Here is a 25,460-nt window from a genome sequence, read left to right on the forward strand (position 1 = left end):
AAATCTAAAATAAATGTGTCATGTTTACCTGTAGTGCTATATCAATCTTTATAGTTTGGGTGTGAGTTGTTGAGTGTTGGAAGTATTGGCTGTAGAGATTTCGGTCTTTTCTCAAATATTGTAGAAATACATTGCACTTGCACCGGTTTGTGCAGAACACCCTAAAAATACATTACAAAAACTCAACAGCAATTTCTCTTTCCAGAAATCATGATCAACTTCCTGAACATAATCCATAGTCCTTGCTTCCCTCTGAATGGTGATAGGCTTGGAGGGTGTAGTTCAGTAGTAAGAAAGTCGTTTCTACATGAAGCTGCAAAACAATAAGGTCTGTGGATTATCTCGATTAACGCTCATGATTTCCTGAAATAGACGTTGCTGTTGAGTTTTTCAATGTCTTTTTTGGCAACTTCAAGCACCAAAAGTAGAGTTTCATGTTCTTCCATTATATTTGAGAGAAGCCAGACATCTATTTAACTGAACCTGGCATGTTGCTGATTACATTTTTTTGTATTTCCTCATTCATAGCAAGATAATATTCAATTTGTTTTCAATAAGTGAAGAAATAAAACAGAACTGCTGCGTAACAACAGTATTACATTTCCTGGATAGTGCAATACAAAGTCACAATATGGTTCCACTTTATTCACCTCCACTACATTCCTAGGAAAATTGAAAACCTTTTATTGCTAATGTTTCAATTATATTCAAATCTTTCTCGGTTTAAAGTGCTTAAGAGATTTGACCTGTCAAAAGCAGTGGTTTAACGTGCGATTGTCAGTGTTTCTCTTCTAAAAATAGGTGTAAGTAACGTCTTTTTACTTTGCGTAACCTTGATCGTAGAAATACCGGTAGACTAGACTAAAAGACCAAACTAGACGTCACCAAAGTAGACCACACTAAAAATGGTTCCATAAAAAGTGTAATAAATCAAAGGGTGATTATCATTTTACAACATTTTCCCAACAAAGCAACGCACAGCAGAAAGATTCAGTGTTGTGGGTGGTGTGGGATGGTGCACTTTGGCATGGGTGGGAAATCGATCGTTTGTGGGGAAAGTAAGAGGTAAACAAACAAACAGTTTTGCTGAATGTCATCGTCTCCCTGCTGGGCGTTTGTTTGTGGGGGTCAAAGGGGTAGGAGGGAAAACAGGAGTGGAAATGTAATAAATCAGAGGGATTTTAGAATCTGATGACAAACCTAATTCCTGTCTGAAAAGAGCCGAGGGCCCCCCCCCTCTCCGACTGTCATCGAAGCTGGCCTATAAACATCGCAGCTGTCATCCAAGCTCGCCAGGACTGCGAAGGACATGCCATCGTGCCTCTCACATGCTCTTTCCTTGGGCCAATTCTGGACTGGAGTGGCTGGCGAATTCCACTTTGCATTTTGTCACATTGGGCCGCAGTGGGGGCTGGACTGGGACCCCCACTGTAAACCACCACCACCACCTCCACCCACTATCCTCTCTCATGTCTGACCATCTGTTGAAGGGCATTTACCCCCGCAAAATCACTTCATCCGTCTATCACTCGGAAAACACTTGTGAAGCCTTAAAAAGGGAAATGTGGATAAGGGGGGAGGGCTGGGTTAGGAGCAGAGAGTGGTGAGTGGGTGAGGGAGGGGGGTTGGGGGTCTGCACACCGTGCTAAATGTTGTCACTGCGAAAGGTGAGTAGAGGAGCTTTAGAGGCCATTTTCCACTCAACAAACGCTCCGCCTGCCCCTCACCACAGCCCCTCACCACAGCCCCCCACACACACACATGCAGTGGTAACTAGATAGCTCTCAGCGTGCCTGCTCTGTAACCTACAACTAAAGCTGGCAACTCACTCACTAGAGATACAAAAAAAAGAAATATAGTATTACACTGGGACATATAGGCATCTGTGGAGCAGGTCTTACTGTTCCAAACCTGTTGCATTAACTATAACCTAAAGCAAGACGAGACCCTTTACTGTTTTATACCACATGGACATGCCGGTGTACTGGCACCTGTGAAGACTTTGCAGAGTCCTGCTGACATGAATTTCAATTGAATTTCAATTGGATTTCTCCAGATTTGAATCTCAAAGCGACAATGGTTTCAGCAAACTAATGAAACATTCTGGGCACAGAGAGCACAACTCTCATTGTTAAATGGATACATTTATAATGCATGCTTCAGTATATAATCAATTAAGAATGAACACCCTATTCAACATATCTCTGCAGCATATTAGCAGCTGTTGGCTAATAGTTTTGGTACCTCACAAAACCAGTTTGCAGCTGTTTCCAGGAAACAAATGATCATGTAAGCCAAACGTTCAGTACAATATAGGCACTGTACAAGCGGAGTAAAATGTTTGTATTGTATTGACCAGAAATATGACGCCAATGAGATTCTAACAATGCTCTGGTCTGATTTTTAGACAACTGTATAAATACAACCACTTATTGATAACTGGAGTATATGTTTCTTGTGTTAAATGACAGTCTCTTTGGGATGATATGTTCATGACTATAAGAAACCAGAACTGACATGCAAAAACTACTTGACACTTTTCAAGAGTGTTGGAGAATAGCGGTGGCCACGTAAATAAGCAGAAGACACTCTCTAGTGCCAGTTTGGTTTGTGTGATCTGGGCTACTGTAGAAACATCTCAATATGGAAGAGAACCCACTTCCAATGTAGATTAAGTTTGTCACAATACCAGAAATATGGTAGTAGAAACAAATACCAATTCAACACCATGGTAAAAAACAAACAATAACTCCAATGCACAACGTCTAATCCAACATAAGAATATTGGACAGTCAGTTATTCAGAAGTCTCTTCAATGTGTTATAGCTCAAATTTGCTTGCTCATGAATACTTTGTCAGTGCGTTGTTTTTGTTTTCATAGTTAGCCTTACTGTAAAACAGTGTTTTCCCGACACAGTGGTTTACATTCCTCACTAACTGCTGCCCTGTGTTTCCCCCTCTCTATTGGTTTAGACATAAATGAACGCAACACATCATAAATAAGAAGAAGAATGTCACAGGGCCTACTTCCTGTGTAATTATATCAACGTGTTGTACAGTATGTGATGCTGGAGAAACGCATGTGTGTGTGCTCACCATATGTATGATAATGACACACAAAAACACTCTGTCTTTGTCTGTCTACTGTACTTCGCACACACAAACTTTAAGGTTTTATATGAAAGGACATAAAACTGTTTCCGAATATCTTAAAGACCTCTAACGGTTTGAGTTTTACTGCTAGATTTATTGTCCCGCATCCACAATTTGAGGAAGAGTTGGTTGCAGTTGTATTGGATTGCACTTGAATGTTCATGGTTACATAGTACTAATGATGCAACGGAAGTTAAGAGAATTACGAGCCAATTGATATCCCCCTGAACAGTAAATGTCCATGCTTCAATTATGTGGCTTAAAAATGCATGCAGAGAGAATTTTGAGGTGAATGTTTTTACTTTATATATTTAGTAAAAAATAAAATGTTTTTCTGTGACAGCATTTTACCACATAACACTTTCTGGTGTTTGTTTAAAATGAATTAAAGCGTCAAAGTGTGGCATGGGTTGATGTGTCTGGCCGTCTGCACTTTGACCTCAAAGCAGCCCCACAAAACACTTTCGAAATCTAATTTCGCCAAAGTAGGAACTCATCTGTCAACACCTTTTGCCTCTCCGTAGCCAAAACAGTGATTATATCAATCGCCACTGCTGGAACTAATTGAGATAACAGCAGCGCGGCAGAGAAAGAGTGCAGAGCTGAGGGCATGCCCCGCTCTCTGGCTCCATCAACCACAGGCTGCTCCATTGTCATTTTCGGGGAGGTGATCACAGTAATAGTCGTGTAATTGGCTTTAAGTGGATTAAGTGCCGGGCAGTGCAGTGCAGCTCTGGCCAGAGATGTGCGGTCCAAACACAACCTGTTGCCCAGGCTGTGGCTGAGCGTGAGGTCTCAATCTGGACAACAGACGTGGCTGCACGTAATGTATAACATACCGCTCCAGTCCCCTCTTCTGATTGGCTGATACACATGTGAGGACTTTTTAAAATACCCAATAAGCACACACCTGTGACCACAAAACTGTTAATGTACCCATTCCTCAACTGAGGTGGTACATAGCAACTGCTTTGTTTAGCTACTGTTTAGGGAGTATATTGTGTACCAGAAGAAAAACAGTAAAAACAAAGTTAGTAGATGATTTGATGCCATGTGACACAGTTTCTTTAATGCTGAGGCTTTGTAGACTGTTTAATCCAACAATTAGGTTCATTCTTATCAGATGTTCGATGTACATTTGATCAAAGATTTGTTTTATGATAAGTGTTAAAAAATACAATCCTACAATTTGAGTTTTTTTTCCTAATTAATGACATGTCATAGTTGTCATAATACCTAAGCTTTAAACTCTTGGCTTAATAACAAACAACTAAATATAAGGCTGAATTAAACACATGTTGTTAAGTAATAAATACTGGCTACAGTATACAATACGATATACACAATTATCTAGATTTGTTAGCCATGCATTCAAACTGATGATTATCTGTAAGCTGTTTGTGTAATGTTAAAAACATGCACTACACAGTTTATGATTTGGTGTACATTTCTGCCATTTACAAAATTAAGATATCCTAAATTTAAGGGAATCTAGTCTCAAATTACAATTTAGATAAATAGTAAGATACTGTATTGAAAGTGTTAGAAATGCAGAGCTTTAATGATAGAATCTAGCTCCTGCAATTAAGATTTGATTCGAGAAACAATATACTGTGTTGCACAATGTGCAGTCCAAACATCAGAGAGCCATTCACAATTAAAGCCTTCTTTCCACTCGGTCTTTACTCATGGTTGTAAATTTAACTTGGCATTCCTTTATGGAGCAGGTGTGAGGGATTAGACTTGGGCGATGGGGGGGGGGTTCATAAAATGTACATGTGACATATGAACATGAACTTCTTTACATACAGATTGATTGGCACAAAGTGTGAATTTCAGAAGAGGCTATACATAAATGACATTAGAACATTGTAAATGCAGACATTAAAAGACATTTACAGAGATACTGACAACTGTGCAGCACATTGACAGCACCTGCTATCACTACTGAGAAGACAAGTGCTGCCCCTGTTGAAACTTTTACTGTTTCCTTTAAAAATATCTTTCATCAAGAAGTGAAAGCACCTGTCTGAGTATACACATTTTGAACGTCTGGGATCAGAACCGGGGATTTCCTGATTATGCTAGTTTTAGTTAGTTCTGAATATATTTAGCCAACATAAGTGCAAGAAAACAAGTTTCCATAAATAATGTTGACCCCAGAACACATCCGTAAAACATCCAGAAGCAAGGCTTTTTGATCTAGTAAGTAAAGAGGTTCATATTTGATTTATAAAATGATATACAGACGCTTCTCCTCCTTCAACGCTGAAGTCATTCTCACAGCCTGTCCTCCTGCTGTGGAGTCAGGGACTTAAAAGAGAGTTTGGAGGAGTTCAAGCATTTGATCAGTGTATACTTTTTGGACACCCGGTTTCAGGAGCTTGCTGACAATGTGCAATGATTCCAAATTCGCCCAGGGGAAAAAGAAAGGACCCCGGCTTCCTGTTTTCCATTCTCAAAACACGTTGCAATGCAAACCAAGCCAAGTTGCTGGGCAGTGCAATGAGAGCGGGTGTGATTCGGCTTTCAGCAGGCCTGTTACCAGGGATTACTCCGGCGTTGTTTAATAGCGTTATCCGTACCACAATACAATGTTGTTTTATCAGTGCAATAAGTCACACACTTTGCTCACTGGCTGCTTCAGAAATGTCACCGTGAAATTTCCACGAATCTGTCCCTGGCATCTGCCCAGCTGGTGCAGGTGAGGTCCATGAGAGAGCACAGCTGCCACTCTCAAACTCGCATTCAGACACGCACCAGCAGGCATGTATGGGCCCCATAGATAGATTGATGGTGGCGGGGGGGGGACAGAGGGCTGCGTGGCTGTCCTGAAATCAGGCCAGCTTTACACAGCGGACACGCTTTCAAACCTACAGTCGTAGTAACATTTTATGTGACAAGCATTATAAAGGTGATTTATAGAACGCATATGTGTTGGGCGGTGTATTTTCCAGAATATCTATCGGGTGGAATTAGGCCTGCCATTTTAAAATTTGCCTGGTTGTTCACGTCGTCCCTACTTTGACCGTTAAACAAACTTCCTGTAAAAATAATGAGGGTAGCGAATGGAAAACTCTGAATGCCCCCTCAAAAGCCCTGACAAGGGCAAGGGAGGCACGCTGTTACAAGCACACACTCGTATTTTTGTTGTTGTTTTTATGGGATGGCCTCTTATGTATGCCACTGACCTCTGGTTTGTTCTCCTTTGTACTCTTTCATTCAGGGCAGACCTGGGCCACAGTGCCAATAGTGCTTGCAAATGGTGAGCTAGCTTTGATGTAAAACGTCTAAAGAAGCAGCGACAGGAGCTTAGTGGGGACAGTTCAGACAGCCTGAGCTGTCAATCACACAATGTTTCACTCAGTCCACTTTCAAATACTGGCAGGCTTGTCTAAACTTTCATGTGTCAGCCTGTGAATAAACTACACCTTCCTGGAAGTTGCTCCAAGTATATCATTTCAGTTTTCCATTAGTTTCTTTTAGGACAGACACATGATAGATTATCTGAAACATGCCTTCTGGAGGCTGCAGAGCAGCTGGGCCAAAAACTCTAAAGACAAAATAAAGTTAAATCTGTTTCAAGCTAGTTGCTTGTTGTAAGGTGTGAATCTGTATTATTAAGAGAGCAAGACTTTTCAGTTTATCTTTTTACTCCACTCAGAAGTTTAAAATCTCCATCCATCAAGTATTTAAGTCATTACCTCAAGGTTAATGGATAATACAATTGTTTTTTTAAAACTTATATCACTGAATCTGTAAATACAAAAGGTTTTATACTGTCATATTTGCTTTAAACAGCTCATGTTTACTGGCCAGTTGTTCTTCTGTGTATTACAGAACAGAAAGGTTGATCGGTTTACTACAGAAGAGTTCACACAGAGCCACAAAGTAAATAGCTTTGATGAAGGATGAAATGCCGTTGTGAAGTGGCCTAGGGACACTTGTTGCACTGTATCCACAACTCAACCATTTATCCCTCTTCCCTCTTCCATCATCCAACAGCCACTCACAAAGCACTCTCCATTCCCTGCCATCACACACACCCATCTTCCTTATTTTAGGTCCAACATCAGGCCCATACATTACTCACATGCAGGCACCTCAGAGATAGACACACAAACCTAGTAACAAAAAAAATTTAGTTTGTGTATGCAGTTTATTGAGGTTAATGCATGCATCAAAGACTAAAGCATATTCTTTTTATGTGAAAAACTTTTTGGCAACAAACCTGATTCTGATTAATGATCTCAGTAAATCCACTTACATCAAACAAGTGCAGAACACTGCTATGCAGAGTTACTGACAGAAAATCACATTTTCTTTCAGTCAGAAGCCACACAAGAAAAATAACATGTGTTGTGAAACACAAAACGAAATATAAGGCTCACATCATTAATACAAGCATCATCTCTTTAAGCCAGCACACAACAAACCATCACTACACACTGACAATAACACTGGGCTGTGCTGAACTACAACTACAAAACTGGGTCAGACGCCACCAACCGCCCACATGACTTATTAAAATTGCCAATGGTCAACATAAAAACACATACTGTAGGTTGGACATGAGCTGACACTCACCTTAAACATAACGAGATACACAAATAATCGCACTTTTGTCCTAAATTTGAAGCTAAAAGTCAATTGAATTAAAGATGTACTCACCGGTTAGAAGATAAACGGTTGTTTGCATCCTCCAGGTCCAGTTCTTTGGTTGCCCTGCTAGCTGGTTCTCCTCAGGTGTCTATGGCCACATTGAGCATGGAACATCTCTGAAAAGACGCACAACATCTTGAAAAAGTCCGGAAAAGTTATACTGCCATGCAGTGGCGGCATCAGGGGGGCGCTAGGGGGGGCTGAAGCACCCCACAGGATAGCCATAGAGTGGCGAAGTCACGCCCATCTACTTCCGGTCCATGGGACCTTATTTCGGAAAAATAATGTATTGAAGTCAATGGAGAGAGAAAACGTATCTTTCGATCCCGTTTGAATTGTGCCATGAATTACACATATGATGTTTGTCAATCTTAAAAAATCATTTCCATGTCAAAAAAGTCACAGTTTGTCGTAAAACTGTTGAAATATAAGACTATGAAAAATACGCAACTAGAAAGACTACAAATCCCAGAGTAAGTGATGTCACAATTGTTTTCCTCCACTGAGATCTAAGATCAGCGCCATATAGATAGAATCTATCTATATGGCGCTGGCTAAGATAAGATAACTTTAACAAGATGCCTGTGTGCTTAGTACCAGGTTGTTATCATACCAGCAATGGGTCTTGCTCGTTCTTTTGCTTCCCGTCTGATGAAAGGACCAGGAGTGGCTTGATCAAGTTAGCTACCTAGCTAGTAGCTAGCACGTTAGTTAGCATTACAGCCTTGTCATTTTTATTAGCCTTAACATGAAGTAACATTAAGTAACCCAAATGTTAAACAGTAAGAGTAGTAGTCATATTTCGTGAACCCTTTGAAGAGTACTGTCACCGGTGTGATCATTCTATAATACACAATTTAAGCCCGGGGGAGAAATGCTAACGCTAACGTTAGCATCGGCGATCGGCAATCTTTTCTACTTCATGCTATCTGCACAAATGGTTGAAATAAAAAAGACCAGCAGTTCAGAGAGAATCAAAGGAAGGCAGGCAGGCAGCTTTGCATGACATTCTTCTGGACGTGTTTCATTGTGGTGATAGCAGGGCTGGACTGGCCATCTGGCATACCGGGCATTTTCCCGGTGGGCCGACGTGCCTTTTGGGCCGACACGTAATTTTTTTTTTTTCTGAAGTCCCGGCCCATAAGACGGGTAGATTGGCCCTCTGTTTAAATGTTTTTAGTAATTGACATTGGGCCGGCCCAATCAAATCTTTAATCACCTCCCCCTTTGGGCCGCTCGGTGTGCATCATTAAATCATGCCCCAGGAGGTGAGCCGGCCGTTGAAGCCAAACCGCCTTTTTTTTTCGAAAAAAAAAAAAGTTCGAGCGAAGGCGAAGACGAAGGCCAAGCGAAAAGGGGGAGCAGAAAAATTGCGGTCAAGAAAAAAGCAGGCCCTTCGTGCTGATGCTGCCGCTTGTGTCAAAATAACCGACATGTTTAGTACAGGTGCAGGTCCATCTTCAGCACCCGTGGCCGATATTGGTGGTGAGGAAGATGATGAGAGGGAGAGAGATCAGCGCGAGTGGGGAGAGGGAGGAGAACTCGCGGTAAGCAGAAGCTAAGAAAATTAGGAAAAGATTATTATTAAGGTTATGATACTCTGTAGTTCTGGAACCCATTAATATCCCCTTGATGAAGCACTAATAAGACAAATATTATAAGAGAAACATTTGTTAGCCTACAAGCTAGTAAGCTGGCTTTTTTAGGTTTTCCCTGGCAAGTTAAAATATAGCTTAATGGGACTCTGATACGTTGTCTCATTGAAAGAATGTCATTATTTTGTTAACCACCATTCATGAACAATTACTGTCAGCTGGCAGCTTGTTTTGTTTAGTTTATTTACTTATGTGGTTATAAGGGCAACAGTGTCTTTTGGGACCTGAAAAAAATGTTTATAGTCAGCTTTTTGTGGTAGTTTTGATTGACAATATATAGAATGAATAATATAGAAATAGAAAAAAAATTGAGGCACACATGTAGCTTTGACCATTAACTGTGTGGTATTGTTATGTCAATGCCTATTTGTATGGACCTCTATCAGGGACCAAAGAGGTCACCTGCATCCTTTTTGACTCTCCCAAAGCCCCCCAACTACACTCACACATGCAAACACACACACACACACACACACACACACACACACACACACACATACACACACACACACACACACACACACACACACACACACACACACACACACACACACACACACACACACACACACACACACACACACACACACACACACACACACACACACACACACACACACTCCTACCCAGAGGAATGGACACTGGACATAGTGCCCCTCTCCACAACAAGCATTCATTTTAGTTATTTCAGTCTAGTATATAAGTTACTTTGTATGTACAGTATATATATACAGTATATATATCTTGCTAGTTGTGTACTTTTGTAATTTATGTGGGATTTCTGTCAAATGTTGCTTCAACTCTCTTTGTAAATTTAAATCTGTCTCTTTCAAACCTATTCTCAGGAAAAAAAATAAAGACAGTGGATAGTATTTTTGGTTAAGCATGTGTTCCTTCAGTTCTGTGTGCTCTGTGAGGTTCTGAGAAACCAGCCGCCTAAGACTTGCACTATAGCCCCTTGCGTGCGTCAATCAATCAATCACATTTGATTTATATAGCCCAATATCACAAATTACAATTTGTCTCAGAGGGCTTCACAGTGTGTACAGGTACGACATCCTCTGTCCTTAGACCCTTGCAGCGCTCAAGGAAAAACTCCCCAAAACAGACCCCACAATTAACAGTGGGAAGTAGGAAGAAACCTCTGTGAGAGCAACAGAAGAGGGATCCCTCTCCCAGGACGGACAGACGTGCAATAGGTGTCGTGTGTACAGATGAAAAAGGCAATACAATTACAGCGATTAAAAAAAGGATGGAAAAATTAAATGAAAGCGTCAATGTATATAAAAAGATGCCGTCGACTCATCCTGTAGACTCATCTGGTCCTATCTCTATTGTGTTGTCATAGAAAGGGGAGGCAGGGCACTATAGGGTCCCCCCCCCCCTAAATTCACTAGAAGTCATCATTTAAGGGGTTATTTTTAAAACTTTTCTTCTGTGGGGGGCATACCCCCCCAGACCCCCCGTATTAGTTCTCGTCACTGTTCGCTTTGTGAGAGGGTTTGAAGGTCTAATTTCTAATGATTGATAGTTACACATACTTGTGGTATGTATTAGTTTTGTTTGACCCTGGTACGTAAAAAGGATAATAATAGCGTTTTTTAAAAATTATACTGAGTTATTCTTCTTGTCAGGAACCGCTTCTATTCGTTTGTTTTATGGATTTGGGCCGGTCTGGGTCTAAATGCCAGGGCCGATTTGCTGTCCCAGTCCAGCCCTGGGTGATAGTGAGGGTAGTCAATCGTTTTGTTGACAAGACAGTAGTGACGGCCATCTTGGTGACGTGTGTTGTTGACCAGAGATGTAGTTCATTGAGCGTTTCACACAAACAAATGTGTTACTTCACAGTTTTACGACACATTTTATTTTTTTTTACTTGCAAAATTATATTTTAAATTGACAAACATCATATGTGTAATTCGTGGCACAATTCAAACGGGATCGAAAGATAATCTTTCTCTCTCCATTGACTTCAATACATAATTTTTCCGAAATAAGGTCCCATGGAGGTCCACCGGAAGGGGAGGGACTTCGCCACTCTATAGCACCCCCTAGGCACCGCGAGCGAGCGAGAGAGAGAGCGCTCACTGGTACTAGAGATCGTTGTGGTTAGCATCTGGTGCTAGCTACGCTAACGGATATATGGAGCTTTTTCAACAACAAGGTGGAGGGAGAACTCTCTCCTGTCATACTGAGAGTCTCAGATAACCTCAGCTCAGGTGAAGTAAAGGACTCTCTCAGTGTTTAGATAGTTAACTTTATTCTATCTCAGTGGGTATCAAATGGTTTGGTCACGATTAATGTAAATAAGTATTTCTGAGGCACACGCACAAGTTTATATGATCATTATAGGTATAACAAAATAAGAGAATAAATGAAAAACAGGTATGAAATACTATATGACAGTAAAACAAGAATACAGTTTAAAAGGGGAGTGATTTGTAAAATATCCATAAAGAAATAGAAAATCTGTTTACAGTTCTGTTTCAAATGGGTGTTGAGAGATGTATCCATAGATCTCTTCATTTGCACCAGATTGATGCATTTAATTTCAATATTTAAAATAAATAAATAGCAGTTTACCCCTGCTTACACCTATATGCTGTGAGCTGATTATCGAGCCTTCATTGTAACAGTCGCGGGTACACTGTGTGTGGTATGGGGAGTGTTGCAGTAGAAAATTCAACTGTAGCGCCCGGGACATTAATGGGAAACCCTAAATGTTTGAGCACCCTCTATGAAACATCAAGCTACCCCACAGCACCCCCAAAAGAAAATATCTGGCGCCGCCACTGCTGCCTTGGCCTTAAAACGAAAACCGAAATTAATCCCATTGTTTTGTTTCGTCAATATTGTACCTGGCAGGTGAAGTACAGCAGAAAGATAACTAGCGTCACTCACTACTTAATGTTGTGACATTTTTCGGTATCAAACAAAGTCAACTTCCTGTCTTTCTCGTTTTAAACGGATAACTAAAGTATTCATAACATACCACGTCGAGATAAAAGCAACTTATTTCAATACTCTTTGCTAAGGGTAACGTGTAGCTGCTAGCTAACATCTTTAACGATCAACAACCAAACGTCTCTCTCTGACACGTGAGCTCTCAGCAGCCAATCAAAGAACGACGTGAACAAAACTACGGTGTTGCGTGAAAATATATGTATTCTGGCCCCTGGGCACGTAGCAATGATGTATACATCGCCAGATAGTTAAACATTTTATTGTAGTAATCTCGTGAAACTGAAAGTAAAAAGTACAAAGCATTGCAATCAATACAATGACATGTTACAAAATATAAACATAAATGAAATCTATAAACATCGATTAATCATTAAACTTACAAACAATGCCTCTCCAAGGTCTACATGAGCAGATGGAGCCGGATGTAAGAGGAGGTACAACATGTGGCTCTCTAGCTTGTCTGTTAGAAAAACATGGCCGCTGACCTTTCAACTCAGTCATGTGACTATGTAATGTGACCTCTACAGCCAAAAATAGCATGAATATGCTGCAATCAAGCCAATTGCCTCTAGGAGGTGCTACAACAGCAAAACCGAAACTTACATGTAACGTGACACTCCCCGCCTGGTATTGAACACAATAGCACTATTGGAGAACAAACTACTGGGAGGTAAGTAACAGTCCGTGTGACCCCTAGGGGGACATAAGCGCAACTACCTCTGTGATGGGACGGATGAAGGTCTTTGAGGCTCCTCCTCTGTCAACTTTAACTTCCAACTTCCTGACCTTACCATCGCTTGCAGGAAAAGTTTTTGTAACCAGTGCCATGGGCCACTGGTTTCTTTTCACCTGAGTATCGTGAAGAAGCACCAGGTCTCCTTGCTTAATGTTGTGATCTTTTGCCACTTTGAGCGACTCTGAAGAGTTGAGGGATGAAGCCAAGTTGAAGACCTCTCAAATTGCTGAGAGCCTCTGTTTCTGTTGCTGCATTCTGTGAATTGAGTTTGAACTTCTGCGTCAGAGTCTGGCTCTATGAGGTTATAAGATGTTTCCACAAAAACGTTGTCCTCTGTACGTTGGAAGATCTTACTACCCAGTGAGTCGTCTTCGGTGCGCCAAGCTGAACCACTAGCGAGCTGTGAACTTTCCACGTCAAAAGAACTGCGCACCCCATGTTTATTCTCAGCGAGTTTCTCTTTCGGAGAAAGATGGTTCAGACAGGGCATGAAGTGAGAGTGATGCCCGTTCTCGAGGATGTGAGTGCGGAACACACTTGCATCTTTGGGTTTGTGAGCTGAGCCTAGACAGGCTTCGCCAATGATGACCCAGCCAAGATCCAAGCGTTGGGCATATGGTGCCTCATTGGGTCCATTGTGCTGGTATCTCACCTTGTGGACTTGTAGGACGTCCCGCCCAAGGAGAAGAAGGATCTGAGCCTCTGGATCAAGTTGTGGAATGTGCTGAGCAATGGAGTGGAGGTGAGTGTGACATTCAGCCACCTCTGGCGTAGGTATCTCTGACCTGTCTTTCGGGATGTAGTTGCATTCTATGAGAGTCGGGAGATTAATGCTGAGACTTCCATCTAAAGGTTGTGCAATGAAGCTTGTGGCTCTCCTTCCAGAAATCTCAGTGAGACCAGCGCATGTCTGTAGTGTGTAGGGAGTATCTGTGCCTTCAACGCCAAAGAGGTCAAAGAACTCTGATCTGGCGAGTGATCGATTGCTCTGGTCATCAAGGATAGCGTAGAGTCTCACTGACCTTAGGATGCACTGTGATGAGACAGATCTTTGAGCAGGAGCGTGGCCCGTTGTTTTCTCCACAGACCTCCATACACTTAGAGTTCACTGTCGGAGATGACTCAGTGTCATCCTCCCCGCCGTTCTCTGAACGGGTTCTGGTTATGCCATGGAGCTGGCCCAGGATGAAGAGCTGCTATATGCTTGTTGCTGTTGCACTCTTTACATTGAACTGCAATCTTACAGTCTTTTGCAAGATGTTTGCTAGAAGAACAACATCTAAAACATATGCCACCCTCCCTAAGAAATGCCTTGCGCTCTTCTAGTGTCTTGGTCCTAAAGCCTCTGCAATATTTAAGAGGGTGAGGCTTTTTGTGGATAGGACATTGCTTTTCGATCGGGCTTGGGACTGGAAGTCTCTGTATTGTCAGAGTCAGACATAGAAGAGACCTCCGTCATGTGTGAGGAGATGAAATTCTTAGAGCTGTCCATCTTCTTAACTGTGTTGTCCTGCTTCACTATTGCAACAGTTGAAGAAGACAGAAAGAAACTTGGGTCGTTACGGATGTAGGCCTCTCTGCAGACGAAGTCAGCAAAGTAGGTGAATGGGGGGAAATGCACATGGTTCTGCTCTTTGTACATACTCCCATGAGACATCCATGTATCCTGAAGGTTGAATGGCAACTTCTCCACAATAGGGTTCAGGCCTCTTGAGGTGTCTAAGCAAGATAGCCCAGGTAGGTTGCCTTCTTGCTGTGCTGATACTAGCTCCTGTAGCAGATCGCCAAGCTCTCTGAGCTTCACAGGATCTCTGTTGTTGATCTTAGGGAACTGCTCCACTCTGTCGAAGAGAGCCTTCTCGATCATTTCTGGTGACCCGTAACAGTCCTGAAGACGAGACCATGCCATAATTAAGCCTCGAGCTGAGTCGTTGACATGGACAGCTCGAATCCTCTTAACGTGTGCTGAAGACTGGGGGCCAAGCCATTTTATTAGTAGATCAAGCTCTTCACTGCATGTAAGATCTGTACCTTTAGTGCAGTTCAGGAAGCTTGACTTCCATGACCAGTAGCTTTCAGGTCGGTCGTCGAAAATGGTGAGACTGGAGGTAAGCAGTTCTCGTCGAGCGAGGAATCCAGCTACATCACCGAACCCTGAGCGGTCAACAGAGAGAGTTTGCGGAGCTGGATTGTGGAAAGTGGACGAGAGTGGCTGATGTGAGCCCATGGGGTAGGAGCCATCAGGGTTAGCATCAGAATCCAACTTACATGTACTGTACGTAACGTGACAATATGTATTTATTCAATTCACATTTTTTTTTTATTGTGATATTAATTAATCTTTTCACTTTCATATGTTTTTTTAATAATTAACAGGTTTCATTTTAAAATTAAATTAAATTAAAATTAAATTGAAGAAAATCATTCAGGAAAAGGAACCAGTAATAAAACATCAAGGAAATCTATAAAACAACAAATTAAGCCACAGAGTAGGCTTAAGCTCAGAAATTATAATATATAATAATATATATAAGTACATAAGGTAGATGTACACGTTTTAAGAACAGGTTTAGATGTTTTAATGTCTCAGTGTCCAGGAAGTGGATTTGAAGGGGTACCAAATGATTGGGTGCAGCATATAAACCCTGGCACCCATTGTGCTGAGGTTGTTGCTTGGTAGTGGCAGTACACCAGCCCTTTTTTTCCTTCTGTAAAATAACATGAAAAACATATTTTAGTCCCCTTCAATGTTCTCATCACAGTTACCCACATTTTTATTTATGTAAAACAAAGAAAAGCAGTCAATACTAAAAATCTGAAGTGCTTGAAATAGTGAATATTTGGCGTTAATGCTTAATGAATTATGTGTTTCTTAATATATTCATCATTCATAGCTTTCTATTTTTATTTTTGCAAGTGGACTAATATAAACATCAGCTATGTTTCAGTAACATTTCTTCACACCCTTCTCCACCACTCCAGTTCTCACACTCTGAAATCCACCCTCAACGGGGGTTTCAATATCCGGGTCACCTGCGCGGTCAGTCACACAATCCGCTGGATCTCCGAGGGCCTGACTGCAAACCTCCATCCAGCACCGGACCTCTCTCATTTAGACACGAGGGCTTCCCAGTGGGGCGTCTTTGTACTCAGCAGGCACGGCACCATGGGACAGCCTGAGCCCGGGGTTTGATCAGAACCACCTGACTGTGCAGGTCCACCATATCTTAAACATCTCTTTTCCCTCCTTAGGAAGAGGAAAGATCATCGGGACTGTTTCCTGTTGACCTGCATGCCATCGCTTAGGCTTTGCTTTTCTGATAGTGTGAGAATATGTGTATGTTTTATATTTCTCCGCTCCATGTGTGCATCTCACGGAGCATTTTTTGGAGATGAAAAATGCTGCAGGCCTTTTAGACAGTTAAAGTGTGGCCGTGGATAATGGTTAATTCAAAGTTTAAATAAAAAAATAAAATAAAATAAGAACACAAGGCAATTCAAAGTGCTTTACAAAAATGAAAGACATTAATAGCAGTAAGAAACATATTATAAAATGATATCTAAAAACACTCATTTAAAAGCAATGATATAAAATGACATTTAAAAACACTAATTTAAAAGCAAAGATACATGAATAACAAAGATACATGAATAAAAGTTACAGTGCAGTGTGAGGTACACACACATCTGAAATGTTTAGCTCTGACTCTCAATCATTGCTAACCTTTTAGCAGAAATAGTTTGCTATCACCTCACTTTCTTTCCTCTTTCTTGTTTAACTTGTCCTTTAGTTATTTCAAGTGTTTGATGCTAAACGAACCCCCCTTTGGAAAATTATAAGATTAAGGGTTTGTCTTTACTAGAAGATAGAGATTCTGATTTGTCATGCATGGGGTAGAATTATGGTTAAGTCAAATCCCGTAGTGCTACAAGCAGTGAGCATGAACAGTATAAAAACAGTACACAACACGGTAGAATGAAAACCAATAAAAATAAAATAAAATAAAAGGGTGGTAATAAATAAAAGGTCTAGGGAAAGGCTCTATTGAACAGATGGGTTTTGAGGCCTTTTTTAAAAGCTTCCACGGTCTGTGGTGCGCTTATGTGGTCGGGGAGAGCATTCCACAGACCGGGGGAAGCCGAGCAGAAGGCCCGGTCTCCCATAGTACGGAGCTTGGTCCTGTGGGGTCTGAGGAGGTTGGAGTTGCTGGAGCGGGTGGTCCGCAAGGAGGTATTGGGGGTGAGGAGTTCCTTGAGGTAGGGAGGGGCAGTTCCATGGATACACTGGTGGGTGAGGACGGAGACCTTGAATTCGATCCTCAGTTCCACGGGGAGCCAGTGTAGTGATTTAAGGATGGGGGTCTGTCTTCCGCCCATAGATCAAATAAGGACAACTAACTGCATGTAGAGAAGAACAAGGTGTACTGTTGGCTGTGGTTCGATTTCTTTTTTGGTATGAAATGTTTTGTCTGCAATGATGCGTGCATGTTCCCATGTAAATTAAGTACGTTTTAAGGAAGATTTTCTGGTTGAGTAAGTTTGTTTGTTTAAGCAGCAGCTGAATGTTTAAACATTTAAAATAAAAAATGAAACAGGGACCAGCTGTTAAACTAGAGGAAGAGAAGACACTCTTTTATGATTTTCATTATTGCTTTTACAGAATATTTTTTCTTTAATCTTTACCTCAAACACTTTTGATTTACTAATGCAGAATACATCATTATGTTGTTAATATTTAACATCAGCCTGACTGTCTTCTTGTGGTTTTTTACTCATAATATGATTCTGACATTTTGAACTTGTCTATAACAATCATACCACAGACTGATTTGCAACATTTGAACTGTTTAATTTGAGGGTTTTCCTATCTTCAGCCAACTTTAATTTCATTGTCAACTGTGTCACATACGACACAGTTGTGTGAAGGGTCATTATTCTGTTGTAGTCCTTAGGGTTAGGGTTAGGGTTCATTTCTGAGCCCTCACGCTTCAGAAAGTACACAACTTGCCTTCAAAGATCTGTACTTCTGTGTCAATAAAAACATTGGCCACATCACCACAGCCTGTATGTTTCTTTGTTTAAGCTTGACATCTGTATCATGACTTTATCAATCCTAAAATACTTTCAAGATGTTCCTTGAAGGAGGGGAGAGAAAAAAAAGACTGGCGTGAGGCGGCTGGAGGTATGTGAAAGCCCTTTGTGAAAGAGCAGTGATTTAGTGCTTCAATACAGACGGACTGTAACACCTCAGAAAAATGGGTCCACGTCTCCTGTCAGCAATAATTCACAGTGAAGATGAGTCGAGTCAAGATATCCCAAGCAAAAGAGACAAATAAACACAAGAGGGCAATAGTTTACCAGGAATTTTTGATTGGATTGTGGGATATAAACTCACACTGTGTCGTATCAAAACCAGACCCTCGGTTTGAGAAATTAAACCAAGTTTTCCCCTTCTCTTGCACATAGTCACGGACTTCCCTTGGCCGGCCTTGCATCCAGTAAAAATCCCCAGAGAGTCATTCTGAGTCTGTAAAAATGTCTGAAATGTGTTGGAAGGGAAAGATCAATGGCTGAGACAGGAGGGGATTATGGGATACCCTCCAGTCAGCGTGCTGTCACTCAAAATGGGCTCAAAGCAGCAGATTAGGCACCAGATCCCTCTCATCTCTGTCAGAGGATCTCGTTAAAATACCCCGTCTTGTATCTCCAATTGTTCCAGTTTCATGTTTTACGGCAAGGCCGGACACACTCTGCCATTAATCAATCAAAGTGATCGTTTGCATATTTTGTTTCTAATGAAAGACGCCACGATGAAAGGCGGAGAGTGGCTGTTACTCAAGCTCGGCCATTCTTTTCCACTTAAGGAGCTGATTGATAGTTTACGGTATAAAAACAGACCTGCTGTGCATTATGTCATACTCTGCACCCATGCACTGCTTCTTTTTACAAATACATCTCCTAATTTAACAGGCTCTGAGGTAAATCTGCAGGGAAAGTGGGGGGGGGGGGGGACATGCTGCTGGAACAAGAGAAGGGGTGTATATCAGGCAAATAACGTGAATAATTATTGGAAATAATGTCCAGATAGATGGAGTGGAGCCAAATTGTGAACTCATGCGCTTCTCTCCGGTGCATCACCCCCCTCATTATTTTAAGTCATGCTTGGAAAAACAGGTGTTTCCAATCCTGGGTCGCTGTCTCCACGGTCGTGCACCCCCTTCATTTTCTGATGATAGTTCAGATATGATATTTCATGGCTGGAGCTGTACGCATGATAGGAAGTGATTGGGGAGAGCCGTTCAGAAGACATCCGTGTAATGGACGCTGATTGGCCCCTGGATAGTTCCCTAGAGTCTGAGCCTGTGTAACCACAAAGCTGGAGTAGGAATGATCCTAAATACTGTTTTTCCTCTATTTTCCTCTTCAAATGATTATTTCAAGGTGATTTTCTCTGTCTCTGAAAACAGGTGCCATATTTATGCGAGTACTACAGCAGTGCATCTGAGTGCATTTGGCAGCAGAGCTTTATTCTTCATTCTTATAATAAACAGAACCAGCAGGGATAAAATGTGTCTTTTTTTGTGTCTTTTTCCTCCAGTTCGGTTTATGATGGATGCATTGCATCAGCGTTTGAAGCTGGAGCCTGTGATGTGGTGCAGGGCAGATGTGTGTGTTTTATACTGTAAGCTCTTATGTGATTAATAATCATGTCATTCATTGTTATGTAGCCTCGAGGCTCTGACTTACGGTTCAAATGTTAAACCGTTATAAAAAATAATTTAACAGTAATTTCCAATAATTAATCCGTAAATTCCTGTTTAATAAATACCACGTTAAGTTATCATTTGTTATTATATAGTACTTACAGTAAACGTTGTAATTTGTTGTGCTAATGTGCTTTCAATTATTTTTTATGAGCGACTTGTTCATGAGTTTTCAGAAAGTTCTTAATTTCTGCAGTTATAGGCTACAATATTAAGTTCACTTTGAAAACCTGCTGCTAACGAGGAAAAAATAAATCAAAACCATGTTCATGAATTAAAACGTTTATTGAGCTTTTTACGTGCTTGGCACCTGTATTTACATTTTTTTTTTAAATGCCTCAAAAAAAAGAATTACTTTGCCATTTCCCTTTTCTTCACACATTTTAAAACAGATTGGCCAGTAAAATTGTTATATTGCTCAGCACTTAAATACATATCTCTACAACACACCAAAACATACTTTAATTTCTCCGTCTGCTATTGCTTCTTTAATAACTTTTTCACACAACAACTTTTAAGCTTATGTTATTGATTGCATTCGCCATCTTATATATATGCTAAAAAACATAATCCACTCAAAAATAGTGAAGCCATTCCAGTCTATGAGGGTAAGGGGTTGATGAAGTCCACGTGTTTCCACACATACTTCATCCTGTGTGGAGCAGTGAGTCCTGCAGAGATCTTGTCCAGTTGTCCCTTTCATTTCAGCCAAACTTCAGACCATGGTGGCAAACCACTGACCTCCAGACGATTTGGCACAAGTGCTGCGTGAAGTGAAAACTCCTGGATCACAGTGAAGATTCTTTGGTTGCAAAATGTCTTGACGGCAAGGCCTTCGAGTCCCAAGAGTGTCCCTTGAAAAGAGCGTTGCTACTATTGCACTGTAACAGCTTCACAACTGATAATCCCTTCTGAACTGGAGCATGTGGGCTCCTTCTTTATCACAATCTGAGTTTGGTTGTTTCTCTCTTGTCAGTAAGAGTAAGAGAGTCAGGTTGCTGTCTCTATCTTCACTTCATAATACAAAGATAATTAAATAATAGTTTTGACTCCCTCTATAATGCTTTGTATGTTGTGGAGTGTCTTTAAAAACAAATGATGTCCTTTTCTGAAAGGCTTGTTTCGTACCTCAGTACATAAGCGCTTCATGTAAAAACACCGGTCCAACATCAACACCACACCGGGTTTATAGCTTTCCAGCTGAAAGACTTAAGAAACATGGAGGACTGTGAGGTTCAATCCAAGTTTCTACACCATGTGCATGGACATCTGAGAGGAGGAGCCATACTGACGTCCATCGCAGGAGCTGCCGCCCTGCTGGCCGCCGCTGTTGTTGCCGATCATGTGCATAGTGTCCATGCTCCCGTTGGACAGGTACTGGCGCTCGGCGAAGGCCCCGGCTGAAGACGAGGAGCAGAGCAAACCTCCCTGAGGCTTCTCGGGGCTGGCAGCCAGGCGAGGGGAGGTGGGGAAGTTGTATCCGTACAGGTTGTAAGGGTTGTGCAGGGAGAAAGCGTTGTAGGAGCCCTGCTGCACGTGGTGGTGGCCCCCGCTGAACATGTGGGGGGAAGGGGAGGATCCTGATGAGGAGGAAGGGGCGGAGCCTGAGCCTCCTCCGGCCTGCATCACGTACTGGAGCTGCGAGGCCGGGAAGGAGCCCAACTGACCGCCATAGGCATCCATCTTTCCTCCAGAGCCGCCACCACCACCGCCGCTCAGGGAGGCGTGAGGGCCGCCCTGCATGCCAGCAGCGATCAGGGAGGAAGTCCTCTGCGGCAGGAAGGATTCAGAAGGCTGCCCCGAGGCCACAGCGCCCCCTGCAGCCTGGAGGCGTCCGTAGGAGCTGTCGGCCAGGCCGCCGTAGCCCTGCAGGGCGGCCATGTTGCTGCGAGCGCAGGCCGGGTACTCGGACAGGCCCAGGTTGCAGAGCTGACTCTCCCTGCAGCCCACATTGAAGGTGTTGGGGGCCAGGTGGAAGGTGGGAGGGGAACAGGAGGGAGACAGGAGGTGAGCCGCACCAGAGGGGGAGGGGGTTCCTGTGCTGGAGGTGGTGGGAGAGGTGCCTGTACTTCCACCTGGAAAACACAGATACAGAGAGAGTGAACACAGGGGCATATAACAGGAGAGCACTTGAGCACATACAAATAAAACTAAATCTACAGGTTTTTTTAATTGGAGTATCCAAAAGGCACTTCTATTGTTCGGGGTTTGTTTAATCTTCAGATTGAACATTTCATCAAATTAATTATTAAATTAATAAAATATATACATTTTTCATTGTGAGAGAGTTACTTAAATACTAAAATTGAGTTATTTGAATGATTAATATTTGGAAGGATTTTAAGGTTGTACATCAAATTACTCAGTTATTTGAAAATCAACCATAAAAAAAATACAACAGCTTCATTTATTCTACATAAAATAAGAAGCTATAAAAGTTAGGCAAGAGCTAAAACTTTTTTTTTAAATTTGATATGATGATGAAAAGTGACATGAATCCCCTCCGGCCTCTGACCTCCCTGTGGAGGAGATCAAGAAACAAACAGGATTTCCCTGTGGAGAGGAATTAGTGTTAGCCTCTCAGAGCCAGACCTCCACATCCTCTGTGCCCTATGGCAGAGCTGGAGAAATGTATTTCACGTGGTGGTTAATGGTTGCAATGTCTATTTAAGACTGAATTTAATGTTTTCAGAGCACTTTCTAATTTTAAAATCGGATTTTGATCTTCTCTTTGATCGTTTTAATATTTTTTATTGTCGTATTACCTCATCCAATATCTTGTTGTAAATGGTTGTAATGCCTTCAAGACCGAATTAGTTTCTAAATGTACTATTGTATGTCCACAAAATGAACCAAGGTAAGTTTTAACCAGATTCTTCATCATTTACTGTAGTGTTGTACGTTTGAGTGTGTGTCCAAGTGGTGCCCATGCAATGGCTCAGATTAAGCTACATTACAAATGTAACCTTGTTGTTCCACTTGAACATTTTCAAACTCCTAACTTGAGCCTAATTGCAGGACCTTACTATTTGAAAGTTTGGATAAGAGATCATGAATTGAATCATGACATACAGTGTATTGCTGGTATGTGGAGAAAATATGGCTTCAGTTTGACCACGTCTGGTCAACAGAGCCGCCCCACATCCGCAGGTCCTTTCTTTAATACAAAGTGGCGGACTCTTAAGAGTTTGGACATGTACTGTAGTGATTCAGCTGAAGGGGGCTGGCACAAATTGTATCCAGTAAGTCTAGCCCTTTCAGAGTGAAATGATAGCTGTGGGATATCAATCACATATTTCTCTATTAATGAGAATTTGGCCGGGGTTCATCTCGCTGTTGAAGAAATTCGGTTTGAACCCGGAATGAGGAGGAGGCATAACTAAATAATCCAGGACTCGCTTGGCTTGGGTTCTGATTTTGCACCATATGCCTTCGATAATATCGCTGCAGAAGATGAGGGAGGGGGCTTGTGGGAAGGGAGAGAAATAAAAGAAAAAGGGGGGAGATGTATGAGGAAAAAGAGAGGAGGGAAGAGAAGACTGTAGTTTGGTGATGTCATGTTTTCCTCTGGTTAAAAGGGCTCGAGGTGCTTCAATGCCGAGGGGGAATAGTTGATTACTCGAAGGGAAAAGAGTGTTTTGTGCCATAAGGGCAAAGACACACTTACACACACTGTGACACAGGGTTCACTGGCGGTGCAAGGATGAAATCCTAAACACTTCGGAGGAGTTTAATGATGACAAATACATGTCCCTCTGCTCAGACAAAATACAGAGCATCACGTCATGTTGACCTCTCCGGAGGTGACTGAGATAGGGTCTGTGAGGAAACTTAAAAGTGGCGTGGGCCTTGACACGAGCCATGACTAAGACCCTGTGCTGGCCCCTGCTGACGGTGACTCGTGTCGCGGAGTCGTCCAAGAGCCCCGGGGTTTGTTTAACGATTTTATTTTCAAAAGCCGCGCGTGATGTGAAAAGTTCAGCAGACGCCTGCAGACCTGCCAGAGCAGCAGCGTATGGCCAAGCTCAAATAAAGGACAACCATAGCTGATGTGGTGTGTGGTGATATATGCAGGGGAAAGAGTTCAGGTTGGGACAGTATGCTACAATTACCGCTAATTACCGCTAGCCATTAAATATACAATGTTAAATAACTTTACCTTGTTATAGACTTAAAAACACTATGTTGCTTAATTAGGAACAAATGATACCATGTTTAAGTTAATTGCAATAATTGTTGTTGTTGTAATGGATCACAAGAATAACCATCCATTGTTTTGTGCAAACAAATGAACACAGTCACATCTGTAAAGGGGGTATGAAGCTTTAATGCCAGCAGTGAGTATTATGGGATACCACAGTTGTGCTTAAAGTGGTCGCCAAGAATTCAGATCACATTAAAACAAAGAATAGCTTAGGGTCTCTTTAATCCACAACACTGGAATAGATCTAAATCAGTGGCTACTAAAATAATGTTTTTTTTGTAAACTGTTTTAGTATTCTCCCATATGAGTTATTTAAAGGGTAATACGCTGATCTAATGGGGGCTCTAATGTGTCCGTTTTAGGGGAATAAGTCATACAAATGGTTTATTCACATAATATGTATGTACAACCCTAACAACAGTTTTTAGCAATGTGCCTAGCATATCTGGGATCAGTTATTTTGGGAGTGGTCAGGTTGAAGGTAAATCATCGGTTTTGATTGTTAGTCCTTCAAAATAAGACAAGGAATTCTTTCTAGTGACAATCTTCAACTAATATCAAGAAGAAATGTCAAGTGGAGACCAGGTTCTTGTTTTGGTAAGAAATCTGTCTTTTACTATTCTGCACAAAATCTCCTTAAAAAAAAAAAACTTAATATAAAAGAAGTAGAAAGAAAAGACAGAGGGGGAATTTGGAGTTTGTCGATTTGTTATCACATTTTTTAATCACACACCTTGCTGTTTCTGCATGTTGGTGAAGTCTTCAAACGTGAGGGTCCTCACAGGAGGTCTCCAGAAAGCGTAGGTCTCCATGATCGCCTCCAGGCCGGTCCTGACAAAGAGACGAGCAGAGAGAGATATTTAAGGATATAAAAAGAAAAGGGAAATGGGACAGTTATGATATCTGCACGTGTGTGTGTTGACCAGATGACAGGAACAGAGAAAGAGTTTGATGGAGACTGAGACAGAGAGGGAAGATTTCATTGTTGTTGTTTTGGTAGACGGGAAATTACGAGTTGTTCCAAAATCTCGCCTGTCACCAAAGGAAAAGGCAGATCCTAGTTGTAGTATTTGTTTTAATCATCACCATATTTTTTTTTTCTTACCCAGCACAATTTGATTATTTTCCTGAAAACTGCAACATTAAATAAAACACTTTTTTTTCTCTCACATTTCTGCAGTTCTGTAGAGATATATAGATTTTAATTTGGATGTTTGACCTCTTATTTAATGTCAAATGTTGCCTTCAATCAGGACCTGTATCATCACAAGATAAGTGTACATTTGGTGTGTGTGGTGTGTGTGTGTGTGGGTGTGGTGTGT

General features: G+C 41.6%; 1 protein-coding gene across 1 annotated transcript in view; it reads right to left on the minus strand.

Annotated features, from left to right (window-relative positions):
- Positions 1–20,220: 20,220 nt before the first annotated feature.
- Positions 20,221–25,460, minus strand: part of tbx15 (T-box transcription factor 15) — a 34,165-nt gene continuing 28,925 nt past the window's right edge. The window contains exons 7-8 of the mRNA XM_034147407.1: positions 24,872–24,969; positions 20,221–22,009 (exon numbers count right to left, since the gene is read on the minus strand). Of these exons, the coding sequence (XP_034003298.1) occupies positions 21,183–22,009; positions 24,872–24,969 (925 nt within the window). The 3' untranslated portion in view covers positions 20,221–21,182. The remainder of the gene's footprint in view (positions 22,010–24,871; positions 24,970–25,460) is intronic.

The sequence above is a fragment of the Trematomus bernacchii genome, unplaced genomic scaffold (assembly GCF_902827165.1).
Source record: "Trematomus bernacchii unplaced genomic scaffold, fTreBer1.1, whole genome shotgun sequence".
NCBI classification, from domain to species: Eukaryota; Metazoa; Chordata; class Actinopteri; order Perciformes; family Nototheniidae; genus Trematomus; species Trematomus bernacchii.